At 30.9% G+C, this 26,905-nt stretch overlaps 2 protein-coding genes across 4 annotated transcripts; both read right to left on the bottom strand.

Moving 5' to 3' along the window:
• Positions 1–1,726: 1,726 nt before the first annotated feature.
• On the bottom strand, positions 1,727–13,483 carry LOC123259598. The gene is made up of 5 exons (XM_044720192.1): positions 12,400–13,483; positions 9,621–11,826; positions 7,397–7,931; positions 5,050–5,824; positions 1,727–3,095 (listed from the first exon to the last, which is right to left on the bottom strand). The coding sequence occupies exons 2-5, from the start codon at positions 11,451–11,453 to the stop codon at positions 2,993–2,995; spliced, it is 3,246 nt and encodes a 1,081-aa protein (XP_044576127.1). The 5' UTR covers positions 11,454–11,826; positions 12,400–13,483; the 3' UTR covers positions 1,727–2,992.
• Positions 13,484–15,892: 2,409 nt separating this feature from the next.
• On the bottom strand, positions 15,893–26,019 carry LOC123259587 (splicing factor 3B subunit 3). Of its 3 annotated transcripts, XM_044720178.1 has the most exons (8): positions 25,860–26,019; positions 25,175–25,638; positions 23,328–24,163; positions 21,461–21,629; positions 20,830–20,981; positions 19,388–19,543; positions 18,052–19,133; positions 15,893–16,825 (listed from the first exon to the last, which is right to left on the bottom strand). In XM_044720178.1, exons 2-8 carry the CDS (start codon positions 25,569–25,571, stop codon positions 15,958–15,960), a joined length of 3,660 nt encoding a protein of 1,219 aa, XP_044576113.1. In that variant the 5' UTR covers positions 25,572–25,638; positions 25,860–26,019; the 3' UTR covers positions 15,893–15,957. The 3 variants fall into 3 exon arrangements, with proteins under 3 accessions (XP_044576113.1, XP_044576114.1, XP_044576115.1); XM_044720179.1 differs by lacking the exons at positions 15,893–16,825; positions 18,052–19,133; positions 19,388–19,543 and adding an exon at positions 21,171–21,233 and having other exon boundaries at positions 20,844–20,981; XM_044720180.1 differs by lacking the exons at positions 15,893–16,825; positions 18,052–19,133; positions 19,388–19,543 and adding an exon at positions 21,171–21,220 and having other exon boundaries at positions 20,844–20,981.
• Positions 26,020–26,905: the final 886 nt, after the last annotated feature.

Below are 26,905 nucleotides of genomic sequence, written 5' to 3'. Positions count from 1 at the left end.
GAGAAGGCCGTTAAAAATTTTTATCTATTAATCATAATCATTACTCGCGTTAATGAATATCATCTTCACAATACACAGTACTTCTTATTTTAATTTACATTTTATATTAATTAATAATTAATGTTATGTACACTGAGAAAAATTAATTCTTTTGAAAAAAATGAAGATTTTTGTGGCAAGAATTTAATTTGTTGTAAATTTTTAACAATTTAATTTTTTAACTGAAGAAATAAAATTTTGCTTTATTAAATAATGACTTTTGTTAAATTGCACAGTACTTTCTTAAATACTGACGTTTTTAAAGATATAAACTCATCCCGATGTTACACTCATCAAGAGCTTTCATTTGAGTACCCACATGCAATTTTTATATATTTTTCATATATACATATATATAATATATAAAATATATGAAAAATTGATGTGGGTACTCAAATGAAAGGTCTCGATGAGTGTAACATCGGGATGAGCTTATATCTTTAAAAATATCAATAGTTCAGAAGATACGAGGTCAAATGTTAAAAAATTATGTCAAATTATGTTAAATTGCACTGTACTTTCTTAACTATTGATATTTTTTAAGATGTAAGCTCATCCCGATGTTACAATCATCAAGAGCTTTCATTTGAGTACCCACATGCATTTTGATATATTTTTCATCTATACATATATATATAATATATAAAATATATGAAAAATTGATGTGGGTACTCAAATGAAAGGTCTCGATGAGTGTAACATCGGGATGAGCTTGTATCTTTAAAAATATCAATATTTTACAAGATACAACGTCATTTCTTAATTATGTAAGATTCTTCAGCTAAAAATTAAATTGTTAATAATTTACAACAAATTAAAATTCTTGTCACAAAAATCTTCATATTTTACTCAAGAATTATTTTTTCTCAGTGTATAAGATAATCAGACAAGAGTATTACCCAAATGAAACTATCATTACATATAATTAAAAGTGGTACATGTGCGAGCTAGAGCTTGTAATAAAACAAAACAAAAAACTCTTCTCCGAAATTCCATCGTAATAATCATTTTCGGTGTATTTGATTGTATAAATATATTACGTAGCATTTAGTACGTATTACTTAAGACATAAATATCCAGTATTTAATGGTCGACTTATCAAATCCGTTTTCATATCATCTTCATCATCCGAAATAAAACTCTTCTATCTCTACTTTTCTCATATACTTATACAATATTGTATTTTATTAAACAACTTTATAATCGCTTACAACCTCTCACTCTTTTTTATAAAGTACTCTAAATTAATAACGCTAGTACTTAATCTTTCTAATCCTTTAGCTCAAACTTTTAATGTCTTTCGCTATATTTAATGTCTTTACTTATATTTCTATAAGACACGCGTTTTAAAGACCAGCGCTAGAGTTTTAAAGGAATAAAATAGTGTAGGTAAGTAATTTTTATGACTTTTTAGTTCCAGCTATATAATCTCTACGATACTTTCCAACGTTTTGGAATTAATAACGGGCATTAAATATGATGACTTTGCTTAACTTGATTTTTATGTACCCCTATAATATGTCAATTTTTATTTTTTATTTTATATATTATATTTATAATATATTAAGGGGGAAATACGTGTAGAAGGCCGTTTTCATGTTGAATTTAATTAATTTTTTTAAGGTATAAAAAATTAATATTATTTATTAAAACTATCAGGTTATTTTATAGATATATTTATGAGTATTTTTTCGTATTAAACAACAATATAATTTAACAAATAGCAGAGATATCAGCTGATACACATCGTAGGTTGTCTTCCGACTTAGCAGTTGGTGTGCAGTATGGAAGCCACAATTTTTATCTGAAATCAATGGCACAGAAAAATTACTTTTTTTATATGTGTATCTTCTATATGAACCTCAATTCCAATAAAGTAAAAATTTTCATTTTTTAGAGGGCTGTGAAATTAAGTCGTGATTTTTACCATTTTTTCATACATTGTTTATTAAAAAAAAAAATAGCTTAAATAAAAATATCGCTTATGATGGAGGTTCGTATTCAGCGTAATTGTATAAAGAAAAGTAATTTTTCTGTGGCATTAATTTCAGATAAAAATTGTGGCTTCCATAGTGCACACCAACTGCTAAGTCGGAAGACAACCTACGGTGTGTATCAACTGATAGCTCCGCTACTTTTTAAGTTATATTGTCGTAAAATATGGACTGATATAAATATATATAAAATAACCTGATGGTTTCAATAAATAACATTAATTTTCATACCTTAAAAAAATTAATAAAAAACCAGCATTAAAAAACACCCTTCTACACATATTTCTTCCCTTAAACCATCTTGATGGTTTTTATGTTTCAATGTTACTCGTTATTATTTTTTTATTTTATTATACTGAGAAGAAATTTGAGGGCACGTGTATATAAACGGCTGTATGCGGGATTAACTTTTAACTTTAGCAGTTAAAAATTTATCGCTGAGATTTTAATCATTTTGTTTATTTATTTTTTCTTTGTACCACGACAGTTAGTCTTTAAAGCTTTTCTTTGGTTACTGACAGTGAAAACATTTATATTAAATAATAAATCCTCCGCAATTTATTTCTTCCTTAATTAAATTTAAAATAAATTAATGACAATGACGATGAAGATGAAGATGACTTTTAAAATAAATTTTTTAAAGATGATAATGATTATTCTTAATTAAGGCGAAAATACTGTGAACACAATTATATATTGCGTTATTTATATATGTAATATATAAATTTATGTATGTTTGTATGTATGAGTATCGTGTACATAAAGATTAAGTTTCGTGCGAATCCATAATTATCATCCTCGTCGTTTGTCGTCGATAAAATTAATTATTGCAAATAAGGATCCGGCGAGTTAAATTACTGGACGGCAAACCTGCACGAAACTATAAATCCAGAGCTATAATACTAAACCGTTGTCTCCCGGTCGACGTGAATATATTCCACGAAACCGGGAGACTGCTGTCAAGAACCCAATAGAGACTCTTCAGTTGGCGCTCTCCTAGGAACTGCACCAGATCTTTTTACTTCGTCGTCGTAGCATAGCTTCTTAGCACGAACCTTTGATCTAAAAATAAATTAATAAATTATTATAATTTTAATTTCTGCATTAATTAATTTTTTTTTTTTTTTTTAAGTTAATGCTTTTATTCAGAGTTATTCTGAAATATTTAATTTGAATTTAAATGTGTAAGTATTCGTATTATAAAAAGTTCATTCATACTCTGAAAGTAAATGCAACACTTGGAAAAAATTATTATAATAGTTTAACTTAAATTTTTATTTAATTCTACATTTTTTGCTTTTATATACTTAGTTCATGTTTTTATTTGAAATTTTAACTATTAATGCTGGGGTTTTTTTTTGTTTTTTTTTTTTTTTTTTTATCGCAATTTAAATACCCTTTGAATGAGTTGAAACTTTTTATTGTTATCGGAAAAATGCATCCATATATAATTTATGAATACACTCGCATAAATATCAAACGCAATATGGGTTACTTTTCGTTTTTTTGAAGAGAATTTAATTCTCTATCCATTCATATATGCGCTGTTATTTTTATTATTATTTTATTTAATAACTAGGCAATCCGGATTATTTATTAATTAACAAATGTGATATTTTATCCTCTGCTATAAAATGAAATCTTTTATTGTAAATTACAAACAAATATAAAGTATTAAATTTTATTTTAAGAGTTTTAATAAACAATTTTTTTTAATTAACAAAATTAAATTTTACCATCTTACCAAAAATAATAAATAAATATTATTAATTAATAAAAAATTTGAAAATTGACTGGGTTGTCAAATTATGTAAAAAAAAATTTTTAAGCTAGATATATATTTAGCAATTTGATAAATAACTAGCAACCTCGCAGTCAATATGTGAACTATAAAAAATTAAAATTTTGCTTTGTTAAATAATGACTTTTGTTAAATTGCACTGTACTTTCTTAAATATTGACATTTTTAAAGATATAAGCTCATCCCGATGTTACACTCATCAAGAGCTTTCATTTGAGTACCTACATGTATTTTTGATATATTTTTCATATGTACATATATATAATATATATAAATATATGAAAAATTGATGTGGGTACTCAAATGAAAGGTCTTGATAAGTGTAACATCAGGATGAGCTTATAACTTTAATAATGTCAATAGTTCACAAGATACAAGGTCATTGCTTAATTATGTTAAATTGCACTGTACTTTCTTAAATATTGACGTTTTTAAAGATATAAGCTCATCCCGATGTTACACTTATCAAGAGCTTTCATTTGAGTACCCACATGCATTTTGATATATTTTTCATATATACATATATATAATATATATAAATATATGAAAAAATGATGTGGGTACTCGAATGAAAGCTCTTGATGAGTGCAACATCAGGATGAGCTTCTATCATTAAAAATGTCAATATTTCACACGATACAATGTCGTTTTTTAATTATGTTAAATTGCACTGTACTTTCTTAAATATTGACGTTTTTAAAAATATAAGCTCATTCCGATGTTACAATTATCAAGAGCTTTCATTTGAGTACCCACATCAATTTTTCATATATTCATATATATTATATATATGTATATATGAAAAATATACCAAAAATGCATGTGGGTACTCAAATGAAAGGTCTTGTTGAGTATAGCATCAGGATGAGCTTATATCTTTAAAAATGTTAATAGTTCACAAGATACAAGGTCATTCCTTAATTATGTATAAACCGATTTTATCATATGACTATCCTGGACACAAAATTTTTTTTATTCTCTTAATAATATAGATAATTATCATTAATTATTACAAGAAATTAATTTATTGAAAATTCTTTTTTCTTAGCTGAAGAACTAAAACTAAAATTATTAAAAATTTTGCACAAAGTAATTTCTTATTAAATTGTTAATTTTTTTTTTTAAATAAATTTTTTCTCTTAGAATAATTGAAACAAAATGCACTAAAATGAAATAAAAAATTACAATAATAAAAAAAATGTATAATTTCCTTACTTGCACAAAAGTATTGTGAGAAGACACGCAAAGGCAGTAACTATTCCGGAAATAACAGCGACGATTAGCCACATACCGGGCGGAAGTAGTCCTAATAACCGAGCTCCACTTCCACAATTGGCCTCGTCGTGGCCCGAGGGGCAGTGAATGTGTCCATCACACCACAAACTGGAAGCAATGCAGGCCCCGAGCTCAGGACAAGTGTGAAGACAATCAGCAGTGCTGGTGTCATTTTCAGTGGTCCTTCCTGGAAGACGTAGTTGCCTGTGCAGGGCCGAGCGGCTCTTGGAGATCTCCAGCCAAGAAGCCGAAGCCTGTCCAGGTTCTCTGGACACGAACTCAACCAGCAGCGACGCCGGGCGCGCCGGGGAAAGCCAGTGTTCGTCGGAGTTTCCAGCAGCCAGCAGCCATTCTTCAGAAAATATATGAACGGTGTGATCCCGAGCTCCAGGCTCAGCAGGACACACAACCTTGAGGAGCTTAGTTGGCCACCCCGAGTACAGAAGTAATCTGTTTGATGTGGGACACTTGACAAATGGTTTTGGGGGATCTTGAGATGTCTGGTGATGTGAGCCGCTTGCTGATGCCGATGATGCTGCAGTTACCGAGGAGGGAGAGAGAGAAGATGATTCTGTGGCTTGCTCAAGGGGCAGGAACCATCCCCACGTCAATACAAATAATGATCGGCTTTCTCTCGCCTCGACAAGCCACGGCATCCCCTCGCAGTAAATATCCGGTATGGAAACTGGTGGGGACACGAATCTCAGCTCTCCACCTGCGCCGAATAAATTAATAGTCGATAAGTTTACATAATTAAGGACTTGTCTGATTGATTGATTATAATACCATGCTAGCTAAGTGGATACGCCTTATACTACCTACATCACTTAAACTACATTAATATGTCATATATTTATTAAAACTTTGGATTTAGAGAACACTAATATACTTAGACGCTCTTATACTTGTTCTACCCTACTTAGATTACAAGCTCTATTTTCAAGACTAGTTTTCTGATACTAAATAAATGATAAATTTTTTTTTTTTTTAAAGTAATTTATAGAAGAAATTTTTAGACTCTTTTAATCTTGAGTGAGAAGAAATATTTTATAAGTTTTTATGGAATCAACTGGTGAAATATTAATTTTTAAAGTAGTTGATAAAAATTTTGTTTTGAATTCTAGCTCTCTAGAAGTTAATATCATCAATAAGAGATATATTTAATAAAACTATAATAATTCACTGAAATAAAATTTTTAAATACAACTAAGAAAAATTTTTCTCTATAATTACAATTTCATTTTTTATATAAAATAGACTACTAATCAAAAATATAATCCAGTTTGTAAAATAAAAAATTGTAAACTTAAATATTAATTTTTGATAAAATTGAGTTTTTAATACTGGATTAATTTTCCAAAAATAAATATAGAATAGTTGATAAAAATTCCATTTTGAATTCCAGCTCACTAGAAATTAATATCATCAATAAAAGATATATATATATAAATATGTCATCAATTAATATCATCAATAAAGATATAAAAGATATATATATATATAATAAAACTATAATAATTCACTGAAAGAAAATTTTTAAATACAACCACGAAAAACTATTTTTATAATTACAATTTTATTTTTTATATAAAATAGATTACTAATCAAAAATATAATCGAGTTTATAAAATTAAAAATTTTAAACTGGTAGAATATTGATTTTTGATAAAATTGAGGATTCAATACCGGATTAATTTTCCAAAAAAAAAATCTTTAAAAAAAATTTTTAAATCCAACTAAGAAAAATTTTTCTCTACAATTACAATTATATTTTTTATATAAAATAGATTATTAATTAAAAATATAATCTAGTTTGTAAAATAAAAAATTGTGGATAAAAATAAAAATTGATGATTTAATTTTCCAAAAAAAAAATCTAGAATAGTTGATAAAAATTCTATTTTAAATTCCAGCTCACTAAAAGTTGATAATCACAAATATCATAGATATTTACTAAAAGTCCAAAACCGTAACTAATAACTAATAACTAATACACTAGACACTCGGACTGATCCCACCCTACATAGATATATCAGCTAGATAGAGAGATATTACACCGAGATTTAAAGTATAAGTGGTTTATCAGTAAGTACCTTGTTCAGAGAGTATCGACAGTTTTGCTAGTAATCTATCTACATACACCATCTAGTCGGTATTATTTTCAATTTAAAAGTTTGCGGACTGTACAGTAAATAAAAAAAATAGGTGGTAGTAAGAGCTAAACAGCAACAACAATAACAATAAATCAGCTTATATCTATTGTCACTTAGCAGAGTAGTTTTCTCACCTTCTCCACGGAGACGATGCTTTCTGGGGCAGTCGGGCACGCGAATCAGCTCAAAACTAGCATAGAAGAAAAGAGTTTCAAAGTCTTCGTAAGGCGCTTGTTCATCCACCAAAAATGTCAACTCGAGCGCTTTTCCAACCGATATGTAAGTGAGAGGCAAGTGAGAAGTATTGTCGCAGAGACATGCCCGGGGTAGCTTGACATCGCGCCATGGCGCTTCGTATAATGTAAGTTTAGCTTCCCGGGTATCGATGTCGGGAAGACATTTCGGTCGACTCGAGTGAATATCCAATTCGCTTATGCAATTTGTCGCGTCACCAACACTTACGTTGTGGATTGTCAGTCTTATTCGTTCGCCTACGCCCGCTTCAATGCGATACGAGCATTCCAATTTTGATTTTCCTCCTCGCCCGTACAGCCTTACGTCCCTCGGTGACATTACTTCACCACTTTTGACTTTTCGCCAGACACGGCTGCAAGGTCCTTCACCCCAGGCTTCACCACCCTGGAGAGTCGAGATGAATTCGTAACGAGCCTGAAAGTAATTCATTATGTTAGTACAGTATACTTGTACATACATCACTCTAACATTACTTTTTAAATCTCTTTCTTCAGTAATTATTTCATTTCTTCGCCAGGATACGTTCAACTAGTATGTGTTTAGTGGCGAGATATTTTATCTCATCCCATTCTCACTTTCATAATTTTTTATTTATTATTCAACAACTTTTGCGTTTTATTGTTGAAAAGTTATGCGCATATTTGTCAAGTAATTTTGAAAAGTTTTTTTTAAAGTCAACGAGAAAGTTTTAGTCTATAATTTTGATACTATTTTTTTTCTAATTAATCTAAATAATTAAGCGAATAAGAAAAATTTTGTTTCAAGGATATTCATATGATAAAATCAATTTTTTTAGTGAAATTTATTGTCATTGCAAAGGTCTTGGAATTTATTCCTTTTTAAGGTTTCATTTCATTCTTACCGATAGTTAATTTATTGTAAGTATTTAGGCTGCATTCTAAAATACTATCTAGATACATAGTTAAGAAATGACCTTTTATCTTGTAAAATATTTCCATTTTTAAAGATATAAGCTCATCCTGATGTTACACTCATCAAGACCTTTCATTTGAGTACCTACATCAATTTTTCATATATTTATATATATTATATATATGTATATATGAAAAATATATCAAAATACATGTGGGTACTCAAATGAAAGCTCTTGATGAGTGTAACATCGGGATGAGCTTATATCTTTAAAAACGTCAATATTTAAAAAAGTACAGTGTAATTTAACATAATTAAGAAACGACATTGTATCTTGCGAACTATTGACATTTTTAAAGATATAAGCTCATCCCGATGTTACACTCATCAAAACCTTTTATTTGAGTACCCACATCAATTTTTCATATATTTATATATATTATATATATATATGTATATATGAAAATATATCAAAAATGCATGTGGGTACTCAAATAAAAGCTTTTGACGAGTATAACATCGAGATAAGCTTATCTTATATATCTTTGAAAATGTCAATAGTTGAGAAGGTACAGTGCAATTTAACATAATTAAAAAACGACCTTGTATCTTGTGAACTATTGACATTTTTAAAGATATAAGCTCATCCCGATGTTACACTCATCAAGAGCTTTCATTTGAGTACCCACATCAATTTTTCATATATTTATATATATTATATATATGTATATATGAAAAATATATCAAAAATATATGTGGGTACTCAAATGAAAGCTCTTTATGATTGTAACATCGGGATGAGCTTATATTTTTAAAAACGTCAAAGTACAGTGCAATTTAACCAAATTCATTATTTAACAAAGCTCAATTTTAATTTTTTATAGTTCACAAGTCACGGATGTCGCATAGTGACTGCAAGGTTGCTAGTAATTATAAAAAAATAATTTTTTTTTTCTTTTCTCTCACTAATTTTCTAAAATAATGAGCAATATTGTTTTAATTACTAATTTTTTGACAAAATTAATTCAATCATCAAAAAAGTTTCTTACTCAAAACCCTTCAAACAATTGAATTAACAATCAACCAACCATAAACACATATTACTTGAAGCTTATCCTCAAAATTTCAAAAATAAATAACTCCACCAAAGTTATAATTAAAAGTAATGCATTAGCATTTAATAACAGTAATTAATTCACAAGTAAGCAGATGTTTGAGTTAATTATTTACCTGAAAATTAACAGTACGCAGAGCGGTCCCGTAGTGGGCTTCCATCCTCAATGTAAGCGTGGGTGTAATAGTAATATAACTTTCTAGCAGTGTACAGGGTCGAGTGCTTCTAGTGGAGTTTCTCAAAGCAGCATGGGCGCATAATCGCGGCGTATCATCACAAAGGGAAGCTATAGAAATACCAGTAGTAGGTGGTCCATCCCAGAGGGTCATTTTAATAGCGCACCGATTATGATTATCATTATTATCATTCCTATCATACCTATTTTCTTTTCTAAAAGAACTCGCATTATTATCCGACCCACCAGTCAAATCTCTTTGAGTGAACGACGAAAAATAAAACCAAATTTTATCACCGACCGACCCTTTGATATTCCAGGTGCAGATGGAGCCCAGAGGAAGAGTGTGCTGCGGCGCACGTAGAATCCCACTGCGTTTACTGGTGTCGTTTACGAAGAAGTGACAGCCTTGCTCGCCCCGGGCGTAATCTAGCCCGTCCGAGTCGACATAAACCACAGGGACTTGCAGCTCGACTCGCAAAGGTGAAGATCCCAGGGGAATAGCAAGAGGCGAGCTGCGGAACTCAATGAGCATCGCGGGTCCTCTGGCTGTTATTCTCGGCAGAGGTCCCCCGCAGTACACCAGAAGAATAGGATCTTCAAGTCTCGGCCCGTCTCGGAACACCAGACGGTCTTTTTCTGGTGGACAATCCTGCCAGACGCTCAATTTGCTGGTGTAATTATTAATATTATTATTAATATTATTATGACTTGTATGAGCTAGCGAATGATTCCCATTGTTGTGGAGATCTATTGAAGAAGATGAAGAATTATTGTACAGAGTATTGTTAAAAGAAGAAGATGAACTCGGCAATCCTCGGTGAAGAATAGAAGCTCCACTATTGATAGCATTAGCTCCACTAGCAGCTTTAATAGAAATCATTGCGTGCTTGCAAGTCGGCACAAATTTTTGCCTGACAGTAATTAAGCAACTAGCGTTCCTAGGATACTCTCCAGGATAATTAGGACTCTGGACCCTGCACTGCTTCTTGTGGCACTCATAAAAATTGCGTGAGCAGTAAGTACCAGGTACTGGTGACCCTCGCTCTATGGTAAGTCCAGGCTCTCCCAGCCTTGCAACAGCTTCATTGCGAGAAATGAAGCGATAGCGGAGCCGGAATTCAAACGGAACTGCCGAGGGTGCGTGGAACAGTCTGATTGATGCAGTGACCGTGCTAGTCTCGCTGTAATAGGAAGCCCTTCCTTCACCGGGACCGCACCACGATCCGCCGGTGAAGGGTTTCCCGAGCTCAGCCAACTGGAGAGACCCCTCCGGGCAGCTTGAGTAGAACGGCTCGTTAGAGTCCCCGTTAACTGTTTCCAGACGTCCGATGCTGAAAGCGTCCCACAGCAACTGGACCAGTTCTCCGTGACCTGGTCCGCTGGCTGTGAAGGTCAAGTGGCAGAGGAACGGCAGCCGAGCTTCAGTCGGCCGGGGAAGATCTAGCTCGTAGGTACGACCCTCTCGACCATTGTAGGTCCTGTTGCAGGGCGTGCAGAGTGCTGGCTCGTCGCTTCCGTCTCCGCAGTCGTCTCTCCCGTTGCAGTAGGCGTCCAAAGGGACACATCGCCCGTCACGGCAGGTCAATTCTGCCAGGTCGCAATGTCCTGTAACTGCTGGTAGTCTTGATGTCAGTCCCAGCAGTAATAGTGCGCAACTCCATCTTGCTGCCAGCTTGCTGGAATTATTCACTTGGTTGATTAAGAATTTTTTTTTTTTTACCTTCAGAGGTGAAGCTAAGGAGAGAAACGTTTTTTCACAGTTAGCCGTCATTTCCCCTCTGTACTACCTATTCCAGTTGAACCTTGGTAGTATCGGTTCTCTGTTGAAATCCAAGGTGATGATGATGATGATAATCTACCGGCTAATCTTGTCACATTATAACGCTTCATGTGATTATTTGAGTAACGATTTATTTTACCTGAGTTTATTTTGCTTCGAGCTGTCATCTACTTCCAAATTATTTCATTATTATTATTATTTTCTTGTTAGGTTGTATGTAACCTTATGTGCATTCTGATGATAAACCAAATAATATTTTTTCATTTTAAAATAATTTTATATAGAAATGTTATATCTTAATATTTAATTTTTTCACACACTCTGTAACACTTTATGTATCTTCTGGCTGTTAGGGGACGTTATTCTGCAGTCAATTAATAAATTATATTACATTATTATTGGTACATTTTATAATACTAAAGTTAGCCGACGTTTTTAATTTTTTTTCAATAATTAAATTAGAACAAAAAAATATTTTTTTAAAATTGCACTTTCAATTTTTCAAGTTTTTTACAAATTAATTTTTTTTTTATTTTTTTATAATTTTTTCAATAAAAAAAAATTTTTAGATGTCGGCTAACTTAATTTTCATTATTTTATAATACTAAAGTTAGCCGACGTTCTTTTTTAATAATTAAATTAGAACAAAAAAATATTTTTTAAAAATTGCACTTTCAGTTTTTCAATGAATTTTTTTTATAATTTTTTAAATAAAAATAATTCTAAAAATTTTTAAATGTCGGCTAACTTAATTTTCATTATTTTTTGCTAAAATTAGCCGACGTTTTGAATTTTTTTTATAATAATTTTTTCAATAAAAAAAATTTTTAAATGTCAGCAAACTTAATTAAAATTTTTATTTTTCTATCTAAAAAAATAAAAATAATAATTATAGTTATTAAAAAATGTATCTCTATTCATTGACATATATACACACGTGTAAAAAAATAGCACACACACGGACACGTGGGACCTTTTGAGATATCAGAACCGCAATTGTGTCAAGTTTTTGAATAAAAAATAAACGCATGAGCAGTAGAACTTATTCAGGAACAATAAATAATGCCAGAGGAACAACACCAGATAAAATAATAGTGATAATAAAAGTTTGTTATAACAACAGTAGCAAGGCACACAATATTAATATCGGGTATTGACCAAGCCCGTCATAACTCCTCGACTTGCTCGACATGGTGTCTAGGTATTTATAATTTTAATTATATATTTATATTACGCGTGTTTTAGCACTTTAAACAATTTAGATTTTTTGGATAATTAAAATCAGGCGAGTTTCTCATCACAGATGATGTTTAACCGTGTAAAGGTGTCTGAAACACCAGTCCAAATGTTTGTTACTTTGGTGAGTCGTCGAGCCAGCCCTTACCAGCATCATCTCGAAGACTCGAGAATTACAAGGACTGGAGCACGCTTGACGCAGCATCAGTAACTTTACCCGGGGCGAGACTAACGCCGTCGTCTCCTCGCTTCTGCTCGTAGACTCGCAACCCCTACCCTCGTAATGGTTATTCTCTTACTCACTCCGCTGGTGCTGTCTTTGTCTCACTTTTCCACCCTTGCGCGAACGCAGAGCTCGGGCGAATACAGCGACTGGCAAATACAGGAGTAGGGTAGACCGGTATAGGTATGCTGAGTAACTGAGTACTGAACCAGCTTGACCGCCGGCTGAATGAGAAACCTCCCTGGCACTCGTGTTCCCGCGATGCCACCAACCCTTCATGCAGATTTGTGCAAATTTGTTTGCGCCCCTCAACTTGCTTGCTCCCAAATGTGGGTGTACATGTGAATAGGCGTCCCGAAAAGCGGATAAGCTTCTTCGTCCCTTTTTTCGTCTGCTGAATTTTTGCTTTTGCTTTTAGCTTTTACCGCATACATTTTATTTGCCGGGTATAGAAGTGGATCTATAATAAATGGAGCTGGAAAAAAATATAAGAGAACACATAAATATAAAAATACCTACTGTGCAACATATTGTTCTCTCGAGTGCATTAGGAGTGATTCACGCTGGACAAATTGTAATACCTGAAGCTAGCATACGTCTAAAAATTTTTGAATTTTTTTTTTAACTAAAAAGATATTTCTAAAAAAATGCACTTATAGTTTTTCAAGTTTTTTACATGTGCAATTTTTTTTTTTAAATTGTTTAATTGAAATTTTTTCAATAAAAAATTTCTAAAAGGCTAACTTCATTTTCATATTGTAATGACACTTAAGTTAGCAGATAATAATAAAGTTAGCCGACATTTTTGATTTTTTTATTTTGCTTAATTTATTAATTTATAAATAAAAATATTTTTAAAAAATTGCACTTATAGTTTTTGAAGTTTTTAACGAATGAAAAAAATTTTTTTTTATTTTTTTGTAATAATTCTTTAATTAAAAAAATTTTTCATTTTTTTTATTAATTAAATTACAACTAAAAAGATATTTCTAAAAAAATGCACTTATAGTTTGTCAAGTTTTTTACATGTGCAATTTTTTTTTAATTGTTTAATTGACATTTTTTCAATAAAAAATTATGAAAATTAAGAGCCGATATCTTCAAAATTTTTAGAATTTTTTTTTACTAAAAAAATGATTACAAAAAAATAAAAAAAAATTTTCATTTGTAAAAAACTTGAAAAACAATACGTGAAATTTTTAAAAAATATTTTTTAGTTCTAATTTAATAATTAAAAAAAGAAAATTAAAAACGTCGGCTAACTTTAGTATTATTAAAAAATTGATAAAAATTTTAAAATGTCGACTAACTTAATTTTAATTTTTTTTATTAATTAAATTACAACTAAAAAGATATTTCTAAAAAAATGCACTTGTAGTTTTTCAAGTTTTTGACATGTGCAATTTTTTTTAATTGTTAAATTGAAATTTTTTCAATAAAAAATTTCTAAATGTACGCTAACTTGATTTTCATAAATTGTAACCATTATTTTTTGCCTCGCTTCCTTTTTTTTCACTGCGACATCACTTGGTAATAACGAGGACGCAGATAGTTGCGCCAAAAACCCAACCACGAGGCATCAAGCTGCTACTAGTTACGATAGAATCGATCGCTCGTCTACCTACTTCACATACACACGTTACTTAGTCATATACATATTAACACACATGCATACGTTCCTTACTTTTGATGATGGAATTTCACATACGTAACATCACATCTCTCTCAGTCTCAGTCGCCATAACAGTGTCTCTTTTTAAATCAAGATACTCGTTTTCTCTTGTATGTAGCTTTTTGAGACCTCGTATTTTTCAGTCATTCCTTTTATTTATTATTTGTCTTCTTTTATCTCTCATGCGTTTTGTTTGCTCTAAGGAATGAGGTCAAGGAACTGCTGGGTTATTTTTCGCTGAAAATATTAAGAAAAATTTTTAAGTAAGATCTTATTGTTTTTATTCACCCATTACAAGTCATCATAATAAATATTTTAAATCTAAAAAGATTATTTTATACAACTTTATTTTATTCTTAATTAATTTGATAAAAATGAGCTGAGTGAATCTTTCAAATTTATTATTATAATAATAAAAATTATGAAATATTAAATCATTTAATTTAGATATTTACAAAAAATTAAATATGACAAGTCATATTTATTAGGTACGTTGAAACTTGTTCTTTTTTTTTTTTTTTATTAAATATCCTTAGAGACAGATAATAAAATTTTAAGCAAAGCACATGGAAAGAACAAGATGACACTGGATATTATCCAAGATTATATTGAGTGAAAAAAAATTTCAGATAGTAGCTAGAACAATCCAGATTATAATTATAATCCAGATATCACCCAGTGTAATCTGAATTTTTTTAACTACTACCTGAAATTTTTTTTCACCACAGATATCACTGAGTATAATCTCGGATGATATTCAGTAGGGTGGCGCAAAAAAACTGACTATTTTTTTTTGAGCTCCAAATTTTTTCAAATTTAAAAAATCCTCAAAAATCGATTTTTTTTTTTTTAATTTTTTTTCTCGTCACTTCATAATTTTATAAACCAAAAAAAAAAAGGTTTCCTGAAAGTTTCAGTTCAAAATGTTAATTTTAAAAGGTCGCTCATAATTTTTTTTTAATTTATTAGTGACAATTTAATTGGATTAGCATTTTTTGACTCTGAAATTTAAAAAAAATTATGAGCGACCTTTCAAGATTTAAAATTTGAATTGAAACTTTCAGGAACTTATTTTTTTTTGGTCTATAAAATTATGAAGTAACAAGAAAAAAAATTAAAAAAAAAAAAAATTTCGATTTTTGAAATTTAAAAAAATTTGGAGCGACCTCTTAAAAATTTTTTTTTGAGCTGTTCTTTGAAGAGGGCTCTTAAAACATCAAAAACTGACATTTTTTCACTCGAGACTAAAAAAAAAAGTCGGTTTTTTGCGCCACCCTAATATCCAGTGTCATCTTGTTGTTTCCGTGTGTAAAATGAAAGTAAAAATAAACGTGAAGATTGTGATGATAATTAAACAAGACAGTTTAAAATGCGTAACGTGTACGAATGTCTTCTAATTTTTTAGATACTTCAGAGGCTGTTCTTTCTAAATCACCGGCGATGCTTTTTTGCTTAGCAGGTTCTATTGAATTAAATTGCTCGCAAAGGTCACCATCTATGACATTTTTAACAGGATAATAATAAGACCTAAAGGACAAATGGTCACGACCGCAGAGCGGCGGATGCTCAGATCGCATGTGCATTTCTAAATGTTGGAAAAAATCATGATCCTCATGGCTGGTGAACGGTACTAGGACACCGACAGTCCCACTCAGAGTTGTATAAACTAAACTCTCGGATCCTCCAGGAATGAGAGTGGCCTTTTGTAGTGACATTACTGTTTCACCGACGTGAAAAGAGGCTACAGTGTCGGCCTTTTGACTCGCTCCGTTTAGTAATCCTCTATCCCAGAGAGCTTTGTTCCCAGTCGGATCTTCATCCACATCGTCATTGATGCCACTCGCAAGCCTTACAACCGCAATATTACCGAATTTATCAGCTGTCGCAACAGTGTCATAGTCCAATACGCATGTTGTTGTAATCCACCGTGGGTGTGTGTCATCGGCAAATACGATTAACTGATTCTCTTGACGTTTATATCTTACTGCATAAACTGATTCCTGTACATCACTCACATAAATCCGTTGTCCGACGGCGTTAATCGATACTATTGCGTTGGGTATGTGTTTATTTTCACACTTTCTCAGCAATTTCTTCTTTCCCATGTCATACAGTCGCAGCATTTTTCCAACCCCAACTAAAACACGCCCTTGGTATGGACATATCGCCAAGGGAATTTCATCCACCGGTGATTTATGAAGCAGCTCTATTCCCGTGCCGTCTGCGTTTACTCTGGAAAACAAAAACAAACATTTTAATTAATCTGTGGAGTAGATATTTTTTTTTTTTTTATTTAACTAATATGTTTTTTTTTTAATAAAACTCAGTACTGCAGGGATATCATCAAAAATATACAGTTAATGTGATATTGTCATCATTGTAATTATTAAAATAAATTATCTAAGGTAATAGATCCAGTTATTGACACTGGCCTAGTTGATTGACACTTGCAATTTTATTCTAATTAAAAAAATAAAATGTTCTCAAAAAACCAATTATCTTCAAATTTATAGTTCAAAAAATATCGATATTATTAAAAAAATAAGTAAAATTTTGTGGCCAGTGTATTTATATGATAAAATGGGTTTTTATGGTTAAATTTGGAATCGTTGGAAAAGTCTTGATCTGGAGTTGTGTCTTTTCAAGGTTTCATATCATTCTCACAAATAGTCGACTTATGATGATAAGTCTTTAGGCTACATTCGAAAATACTCTATCTCTAGATACATAATTAAGAAATGACTTTGTATCTCACGAACTATTGACATTTTTAAAGATATAAGCTCATCCTGATGTTACACTCATTAAGACCTTCCATTTGAGTACGCACATCAATTTTTCATATATTTATATATATTATATATATGTATATATGAAAAATATATAAAAATGCATGTGGGTATTTAAATGAAAGCTCTTGATGAGCTTAGCATCGGGATGAGCTTATATCTTTAAAAATGTCGATAGTTACAAAAGTACAGTGCAATTTAACATGACTAAGAAACAACCTTGTATCTTGAGAACTATTGACTTTTTTAAAGATATAAGCTCACCCCGATATTACACTCATCGAGACCTTTCATTTGAGTACCCACATGCATTTTGATATATGTTTCATATATACATATATATAATATATGAAAAATTGATGTGGGTACTCAAATGAAAGCTCTTGATGAGTGTAACATCGGGATGAGCTTATATCTTTAAAAACGTCAATAGATAAAAAATTACTGTGCAATTTAACAAAAGTCATTATTTAATAAAGAAAAATTTTATTCATTTAATAGTGACTGCAAGGTTGCTAGTATTTATTAATTTATTAGAGTCGATTTGTTTTATTTAATTAGAAAAAAAAAAAATTGCAAATGTCAATAACTAGTTCAGTGTCAATATCTGGTTCTTTTACCTTACTTTGTAATTAAATATAATATAATAAAATAAAATAAAAAACTTACTTGTACGTGTATAAGAATCCACCACTGCTAATTCTTGGATTAAGTTGATAGTCTTTGGCAACACCAACAATGAGGAAAAGTTGATCTCCCTGATTTGCAAACTTAACGAGCGCCAAACAGAGAGCAGCGTAATCCTGTTCGAGCCGATGAGTTTGGAAAACCTGACCCGTGGTGGGTACCATTATTTTAATGAGAGAAGCCCAGAGCCCTGGCCCGGCTCTGGGAGCTCCGAAAACAGCTTCATTAGGCTCCTCAGATAGAAACGCCTCAGCGAGCTCACGTGCTACTGTTGCTTCTTCTGCACCAGCGGCTTCCTGCATCTCTTCAGCCATTTGTAGTCGCCTCTGTTGTTTCGTGTCCTCTGTGTACGCATTGTGTTCAGTCTCAATAATGATAAGATTAGCCGAGTCAGGATGGATCACAAACTTCCTCGGTGTGTACTCGAGCGGAAAGCTCACTTGATTAAATACAGCGCCTAATTTCTCGAGCGCCAAAATTCTCAAGGTATTTGTAGATATAGCAACAATACCCTCGGGACACTGTTCAGAGCTGAAGCCCGAAGCGAATTCTAAGCTTTCATAAGACAGTGGAGTCAAATGGAACCGATTTTGATAGTAATAGCTCAGCCATGATCTGCTGCTCATTGCAAGAACTGCTTGGCTTCCCTGCATTTTTATTCTAAAGAGTTTTACCGGTCGTGATCCTAAATATCTAGTCCGTGTGTCTGCAAGATCTCCAGATATTGGATCCAGTACTGTTCTGAGTAAAACTCCATTTTGCAGTCCAATATTTAAATATAAACTCGTCTGATTTTGAATGACAGTGTCGTCAGAATTGTCGACGTCTTTAGAAGCGCCCATTTCGACAATGCAAAGGCTTTCAGCCGCAGCAGGAAGAGCTTGCATACTCCTCGGTGCTAAACAATCCGATGGGTCCAAAGAAATTATCCTGACGGTATTGTCTTGTAAACCCACCGCCAGAAACCAAGATCTTTGTTCTCCAGCCGCGACATTTCCCAGAGCCATGCACATCACTTCTGACGGCATCTTCTTTCTCTCTGTGTACTCGTTCAATTGACCCGTCTATAATTAAAATTTATTCTATCAATAAATTGATTTTTGTGATTATAAATATTTAAATTTGAATATATATATTTTTTGTTCACTGAATAATTTAAATCAGAAAACAAAAGTTTCCTGATTTTAAATGCAATTGTTTAGTGAAATGCTTTTCGCATTTTATACATCTCGGAGCTTATAAAAAACCCAAAGAGAACAATAATGCGGTATTTTATTATTATTATTATTATTATTATGATAATAGAAGCTATTTTTACCGGATCCATTTCAAAGTAGACCAATTCCCCTCCTGTGAGTGCAATGACGACTTGACGTTGGTTTACTGCGCATTTGACAATTGTTTTTTTACCCGGAGCTTTCCATTCATTGACACGTTTATCGGCACGTATATGACGAATACCGTCGGGATATACCTGAGGCAAAAAAAAGTTTATGAATAAAATGAATGAATTGTTATGTTAATATTTAACAAGTGAGAGTAATTAATTTATATTGTTAAAAAGAATAAGAAAAATTTTGTGGCTAGGATAGACTTATGATAAAATTGGTTTTTTTTAGTGAAATTTAGTGTCATTGCTAAGTATTTAGGCTGCATTCAAAAATTCTCTATCTCTAGATACATAATTAAGGAATGACCTTGTATCTTGTGAACTATTGACATTTTTAAAGATATAAGCTCATCCTGATGTTACACTCATCGAGATCTTTCATTTGAGTACCCACATCAATTTTTCATATATTTATATATATTATATATATGTATATATGAAAAATATATAAAAAATGCATGTGGGTACTCAAATGAAAGCTCTAGATGAGTGTAACATCGAGATGAGCTTATATCTTTAAAAATGTCAATATTTAAGAAAATACAGTGCAATTTAACATAATTAAGAAACGACCTTGTGAACTATTGAAATTTTTAAAGATATAAGCTCATCCCGATGTTACTCTCATCGAGACCTTTCATTTGAGTACCAACATCAATTTTTCATATATTTTATGTATTTATATATTTAACAAATACAATATACATCAAATATATATAAAAAATGCCATGTGGGTACTCAAATGAAAGCTCTTGATGAATGTAATATCGGGATGAGCTTATATCTTTAAAAACTTTAATAGTTAAGAAAGTACAGTGCAATTTAGCATAATTAAGAAACGACGTTGTATCTAGTGAACTATTGACATTTTTTAAGATATAAGCTCACCCCGACATTACACTGATTGAGACCTTTCATTTGAGTACCCACATCAATTTTTCATATATTTATATATATTATATATATGTATATATGAAAAATATATCAAAATGCATGTGGGTATTCAAATGAAAACTCTTGATGAGTGTAACATCAGGATGAGCTTATATCTTTGAAAATGTCAATAGTTAAGAAAGTACAGCGAAATTCAACAAAATTCATTATTTAATAAAGCAAAATTTTATTGAATTATAGTTAACAAGTCCCGGCAGTCACATAGTGACTGCAAGGTTGCTAGTTAAAATAGAATAAATTAAAAAATGCGTGTACGGGTCGAGTTACCAGGAGTAATGCAATTTAAATAGCAATCCTCCAACGATGCGATAATCCGTGATATAATTTAGCACCTAAAAGCGACCGTCACGTGGTTAACCAGGTGCCGGAGATACCGCAGTGCATTAATTTTACTTGGTAATTAATGTGTCACTCACTTGTACAAGAGCGTCCTCCCCCAAAGCAGAACAACTGAGAGTGGGTGTTGTTCCAAGGAAACCAGAGTCCGTTACTTCTTCGACAGTCTCTCCGATACTAAGCACAAGAGTAGCATTGACGAAGGACACTATGATGTACGCATCATATTCTTCTGTAACCGAAATTATATTTTGTGTCTAGATTATAAATGTACTATTCATCATTATTATAATACTAAAAGAGCTGAATAATTGCAGTCCATGAAATTTTTCGCGACTTAATGTGCAACTCAGCAGTGAAATTTCTCTCTACAGCGAACCGTACCGTATTCCTTGATCGATCTCATAAAATATGATCTTACCTCGTAGAAACTCATGGATTGGGCTGGTCAACCTTTAGCACCCAGGTAGCCTGAAAGAAATAACTGGTGTTTGATAAGAGTGTATCAATCCACCAGATTTATTACTATCTTCTTTTATTTAATTTTCGATCGCGTTATTTAATATCAATTTGATTTTTTTTTTTTTAAATATAAATATACGTCTAAAATTACGTATATTTATTTATATGTTATTAAAATTTATAAAAGCGACAAAGAAGATAAGTAAAATTAATCTACACAAACTCAGCAGGCAAACAGTGAAAACTTACCGTCGATTCTTCTTTTTACTGTCCAAACTGCATTGGGATTACCCGGAAGTTCACTCACAGCCATTTCCGAGACCTCAAGACCGTGTCGTAAGACTCGTAAAGTAGATCTTGGACCCCTGCCGCAGGCGATGTAAAGCTGTGGAGTGTCCTCGTTTGCCAAATCCGCGACCTTTAGCATTAAATAAATCCTTATAAATAATTCAGACATAGTAAAAATTTACCTACATCAAAGTTTCTAATTTAAAAAAAAGTAATGTTAATTTTCGAGTTCACTTCGATTTGCAAGCAAAAAAACAAATCAAAGGCGACGAAGATTAATTTTATTTTGCATCAATCACAGAGAATGGGTCATTAACAAATACCAACTCTCTACTTGTTGATGCTGGAATTTAAATATAAATATCGTGTAACAAATGCCATAAGAGCGTATAATAAAAATTCCATTTTTTTTTCCAAGTCCAAAAAAAATTTTTAGTAAGAAAAAAAATTTTTTTTTGCATTTCTCCACGTTTCATACAAAAATATGAAACCCGAAAAACATTTTTTTTTTGGAAACTGATGTATTTTTGCATGAAATGTGGAGAAATGCAAAAAAAATTTTTTCTCCTAATTAAAAATTTTTTTTGGACAAAAAAAATAATAGAATTTTTATTATACATCTTTATAGTATCCAGAGTGGGTCCCGGGAGCCATAAGGACGTATAAAATTTTTTTTTAAATTTCTGGACATTTCGGATGTAATTAAAAAAAAAAAAAAGTATGAAAAGTCTTGCCTGATCATTGCCCTACATCAAACAGACTGATCAGATCTCTCTACATTAATAGAAAGATTTCTTAGTATGTAAGATTTTTTTTGTATTTAAGAAATAATTTCTTCAACATCATTTCTTAGTATTTAAAAAATATTTCTTAGTATTTTAGAAATATTTCTTAAATACTAAGAAATACTATAAATACTAAGAAATATTTCTTAAATACAAAGAAATCTTCTTAAATGCTAAGAAATCCTTCTATCAGTGTATGAGTGTTTATACACTCAACTCTCGATAATTTGAAACTCAAAGGACCAGAGATAAATTTCAAATTGTCAAGAGTTCAAAATAACAAGCGTTTAAACTATAAATAATTTTTCAAGGGACCGGAAAAAATTTTCAAATTAACAAGTGTCAAATTATCAAGAGTAGACTGTACTAATCACTTTTGTGAAGTTATTATTTCTGTGCAATTGAATTGTGGAATTACTTTTTTTTTAATTTATAATTTACATTTTTTTTGTTATCCACTTATAGTTGCGCAATATAAATGAGTCATCTATGGACTCAACCTAGATAAACAATGTTTACTCGCCATATCGACGGTCTACTTAGCAATTGGTCTAACTCCTTATTTTTTAGAGAGTAATTTTTTAACATTTTGATGTAGCAATAGTCCAATTATTAATTATTTGAATGATCCAAATAAAAATATCATGCCTCTATTAGATATTAATGATATTAAATGGTTTTTTAAGTGATAATAAATCTTGAACTAATTTTTTTTTTTTTTGTCTAAATGGAAGATTCTCTAAAATGGAGTTAGACAATTTGCTAATTAGAACATCGATATGACTATCTTGTATTTAATTAAAAAACTAAATTTGTCTGCTTATAAGTACTCTGTATATATATTATTAACCCTGTTAATGACTCGGGGTGTTGGGTTTAATTATGAATAAATAAATAAATAAAATACGTCGATTCCCGAAAAAAAAAAAAAAAAAAAAAATTTTATACGCCCTTGTGGCTGTTCACCGGGACCTTTTGCCGATATACGCCCTTATGGCATCGTGAACGGGATATATGAACAGGAATTTTAATAAAAAAATTACCTGGCAAGTCATAATAGGAGACAAACTGTCCATCTCATCAACCAGAACTAAATTCCTCAGAGGCCGTGGTGCAAAGAAGAAGGTATCTCCTTCTTCCAGGGGCATGGCGGAACTGAACTCTGGCTCGTCGTCGTCATCACCCAGATGAGCGATTTGGTACAAATAATGATTGCCAAACTCCGAAGCGACGAAGAGAAAACCAGTTTTGAGTACACACATACTCGTTGCTACGGGAACTGTGTCAAAGTACTTGAGTTTTATCTCAGTAACCATGTCTTCATCAACTTCAAGCGTTATCTTGAAAATATCTCCTTGCTCGGTTTGCGCGAGAAAGAAGAACATATTTTTAGTTTTATGTGTCGCAGAACAGACAAAAATCATCCCCCGCTCAGGATCGTCCAAGTCATTCCGCCGCCGAGGGATCGGACAACGAATGTCAGGCTGATCCCCGAGATTCTTGTAAGTCAGATAATTTTCTGAGCAAATGAGTACTCCACTGGGACCGTCGTTTCCTCCGGGTACGGAGATAAGGAAGTTAGCGTGCTCTTCTAATGGCTCGCTGTACTTCCTCACGACGTGATTCAGACCAAGATCGAGCTCGTAGAGGGTCAAAGTTTGCTGAGTTTTCACAGCTGCTTCGCCCGTTGGATCGCTATCTGCTTCTTCGTAGTCAATCTCCAGACACGCGAACATCGGGTTCTCGAACCCAACGTCCACTCCAACGGTGTGGTAAACTAGAGTATTGCTCTTGTGCGCTTCCAGGGGCGAGGATATCGTCAGACGGGCTTCGGGGTCTCTGTTTAAAATGTATACGAGCTTCTGCTTCTCGATTGCAGCTGGAAATTTAATTTTTTGGTAAAAATTGTCCGGTAGGTAAAAATTATTTTTTAATTAGGGAATTTTAAGTCAGAATCTGAGGTTTATAATCAAAATGATTCAGGTGAAACACGGACAGATAGAAACATCATTCGTAATTTATAATTAAATTTTGCGACGTCTGATAATTTTTAGAAATTTTTTAGCTGATAAATTGTAGATAGAAAAATTTAATTGTAAAAAATTCTATTTTTAGAAACTCTAAAAAATTATAAATGCAATTTTTTTTAAATAAATCTTTAGGCTTAATTTGTTATTTTAAAAAAATAAAAAAAATTGACAAGTGCTAATATCAATTTCATAATTTTATAGTACTACAGTTAGCTGAAGTTTTTTATTTTTTTTAATTAGTTAAAATAAAACAAAAAAATATTTTTAAAAAATTGCACTTAGTTTTTTACAAATGAAATTTTTTTAGGCCAATAAATTATGGCAAGAAAAATTTATTTAAAAAAAAGAAAATAAAAAAATTGACAAGTTTCTGCTAATTTTAATTTCGTAATTTTATAATACTAAAATTAGCCGGTTTTTAATTTTTTTTAATTAATTAAATCAGAAGAAAAAAAAATACTTTTTAAAAATTACACTGTCAGTTTTTCAAGTTTTTTACAAATGAAATTTTTTTTATTTTTTAGGTTAATAAATTATGGCAAGAAATTTTATTTTTAGAAAATCTAAAAAATTGTCAATGCAATTTTTATTTTAATAATTTTTTAGGCTTAATTTGTTATTTAAAAAAATAAAAAAATGAAAAATTTTAGTTCATTTCAATTTTATAATTTTGTAATACTAAAATTATAAGTTTTTAATTTTTTGATTAATTAAATTAGAACAAAAAAAAATATTTTTAAAAATTGCAATTACAGTTTTTTATTTTTTTTTGTAATAATTTTTTCACTAAAAAAAATTCTAAAAATTTTCTGATGTCGGCTAACTTGATGTAAAAAAAAAATAAAGTAAATTAATCTTACCAATCATTACAGCACGTCCTTTAGGATCAATAGCCAAGTATTGACCTGGTACAATTCTTCTGCAGCCACTCTTGCCAAAAGTCTCTTGATGAACCTTCTCAAAGACATTTTTAGCAGGCAAATACTCGAGAATTACTATTCTTCCCGAGTCTGAGCCAACAACAATGTAGTCTTTAGTACCTCCAGTTAGCCTAAAGGCCATAAGAGACCTTATTATTCCGAAAACTTCAACAGCCAGCAGCGTGTGGACTTTGCCGGTGTTTGGGTCCGGCCGCAGAAGCTCCAGTGACTTCCCGCGGGAAACGAGTATCTCCTGGAGCTTCGTGCCGGAGAAATTCCCGTGGACCGCGTGGGTGATGCCGGTGGCTCTTTGCAGAGTCAAGTTGTATAAATACATCTTGACTGGATGGAGATCTTAGGAATGTGCTTATTCCCACGCACTTGTATCAAACCAATATGGCGGCCTATAAATAAAATAAAGAAAATTAAATTTACAGTAATTGAAGCCATGCTCATTTTTAATTCAATATTTTGTAATAAAAAAATTAATCAATATAAAATTAATGTTGAATTAACCTCTTAAGTTTCAGTTAACTAGTTTTTAGTGAAAGTGGTCAAAAAGGTGATTTAAAGGTAACTAATAATTTTATTAAGTAAATTAAGTAGAAATTAATAATTTAATTACCATGAATGCGAAAGTTGATGTTAAATAACCAACGATGTTGTTGGATTACTTTTAAAAAACTTCTTGTTCTTAATTATTATAATGTGCTGAGCCGGCGACGATTATTCTTAAAATGAGCGAAAGTGAAACGGGAAACAGAAATGACCGCTAGTACGTTGGTCTTCGCGTCCCGGAAATTCGTGTCTGCTAAAAGATAATTTGATTTAAGTTGTCACAGAAGCGCTAAAATTTAAATGTCACTTTTTCATGATTTTTTTTTATTTTTTAAATAAAAAACAAGTTATAATTTTTTAATTAGAAGTAACTTATGAAAAATTAAAATTTTTAACAAAATTATAATTGAAAAAATCAGCTGTATTTTTTATTTTTTTAACTTTAGTTTTTTAAATGTATAAAATACAATGAAAATGAAGTTAGCCGACATTTCAAAATTTTTAGAAATTTTTTATTAAAAAAATTTCAATTAAACAATTAAAAAAAAAAAGTTTCACATGTAAAAAACTTGAAAAACTATAAGTGCAGTTTAATAAAAAAAATTAAAAAATTTTTAGACGTCTGCTAACTTTAGTATTATTAAAAAAAGTTAACTGACTGTAGAAATTCTTTTACTCCGAATAATTTTACAGCAATGAAATTATTAAAAAAAAATTTAGTAAAAAAATTCCACACATAAAAATTTAAAAAATAATTATTAGTAGAAATTTATTAAAGCATTTTATTAATTTAATTATAATTTATTTATTATAAAAATTTATGAAATTAAAGTTAGCATTTAACCATTTAAAAATTTTTTTTAACAAATAGATTTTTTTCCAAAAAATTATTTTAAAAAAATTGCATTTTTTATTTTTTAAAATTTCTACATAACAATTGTTTTTTTCTACTTCATTTTTGTCATGATTTATTTGTTAAAAAAATTCTTAAAATTATCAAATATCTGCTAAATTTTTTTTGAATTTTTTATGAAAATTATTTTTATTCTGAGTAATTTTTTTTTTCTGAAATTATAATTATAAATATTATTGTTATTGTTATTATTATTATTT

The sequence above is a fragment of the Cotesia glomerata genome, linkage group LG2 (assembly GCF_020080835.1).
Source record: "Cotesia glomerata isolate CgM1 linkage group LG2, MPM_Cglom_v2.3, whole genome shotgun sequence".
NCBI classification, from domain to species: Eukaryota; Metazoa; Arthropoda; class Insecta; order Hymenoptera; family Braconidae; genus Cotesia; species Cotesia glomerata.
This window is presented reverse-complemented; position numbering and strand designations above follow the sequence as displayed.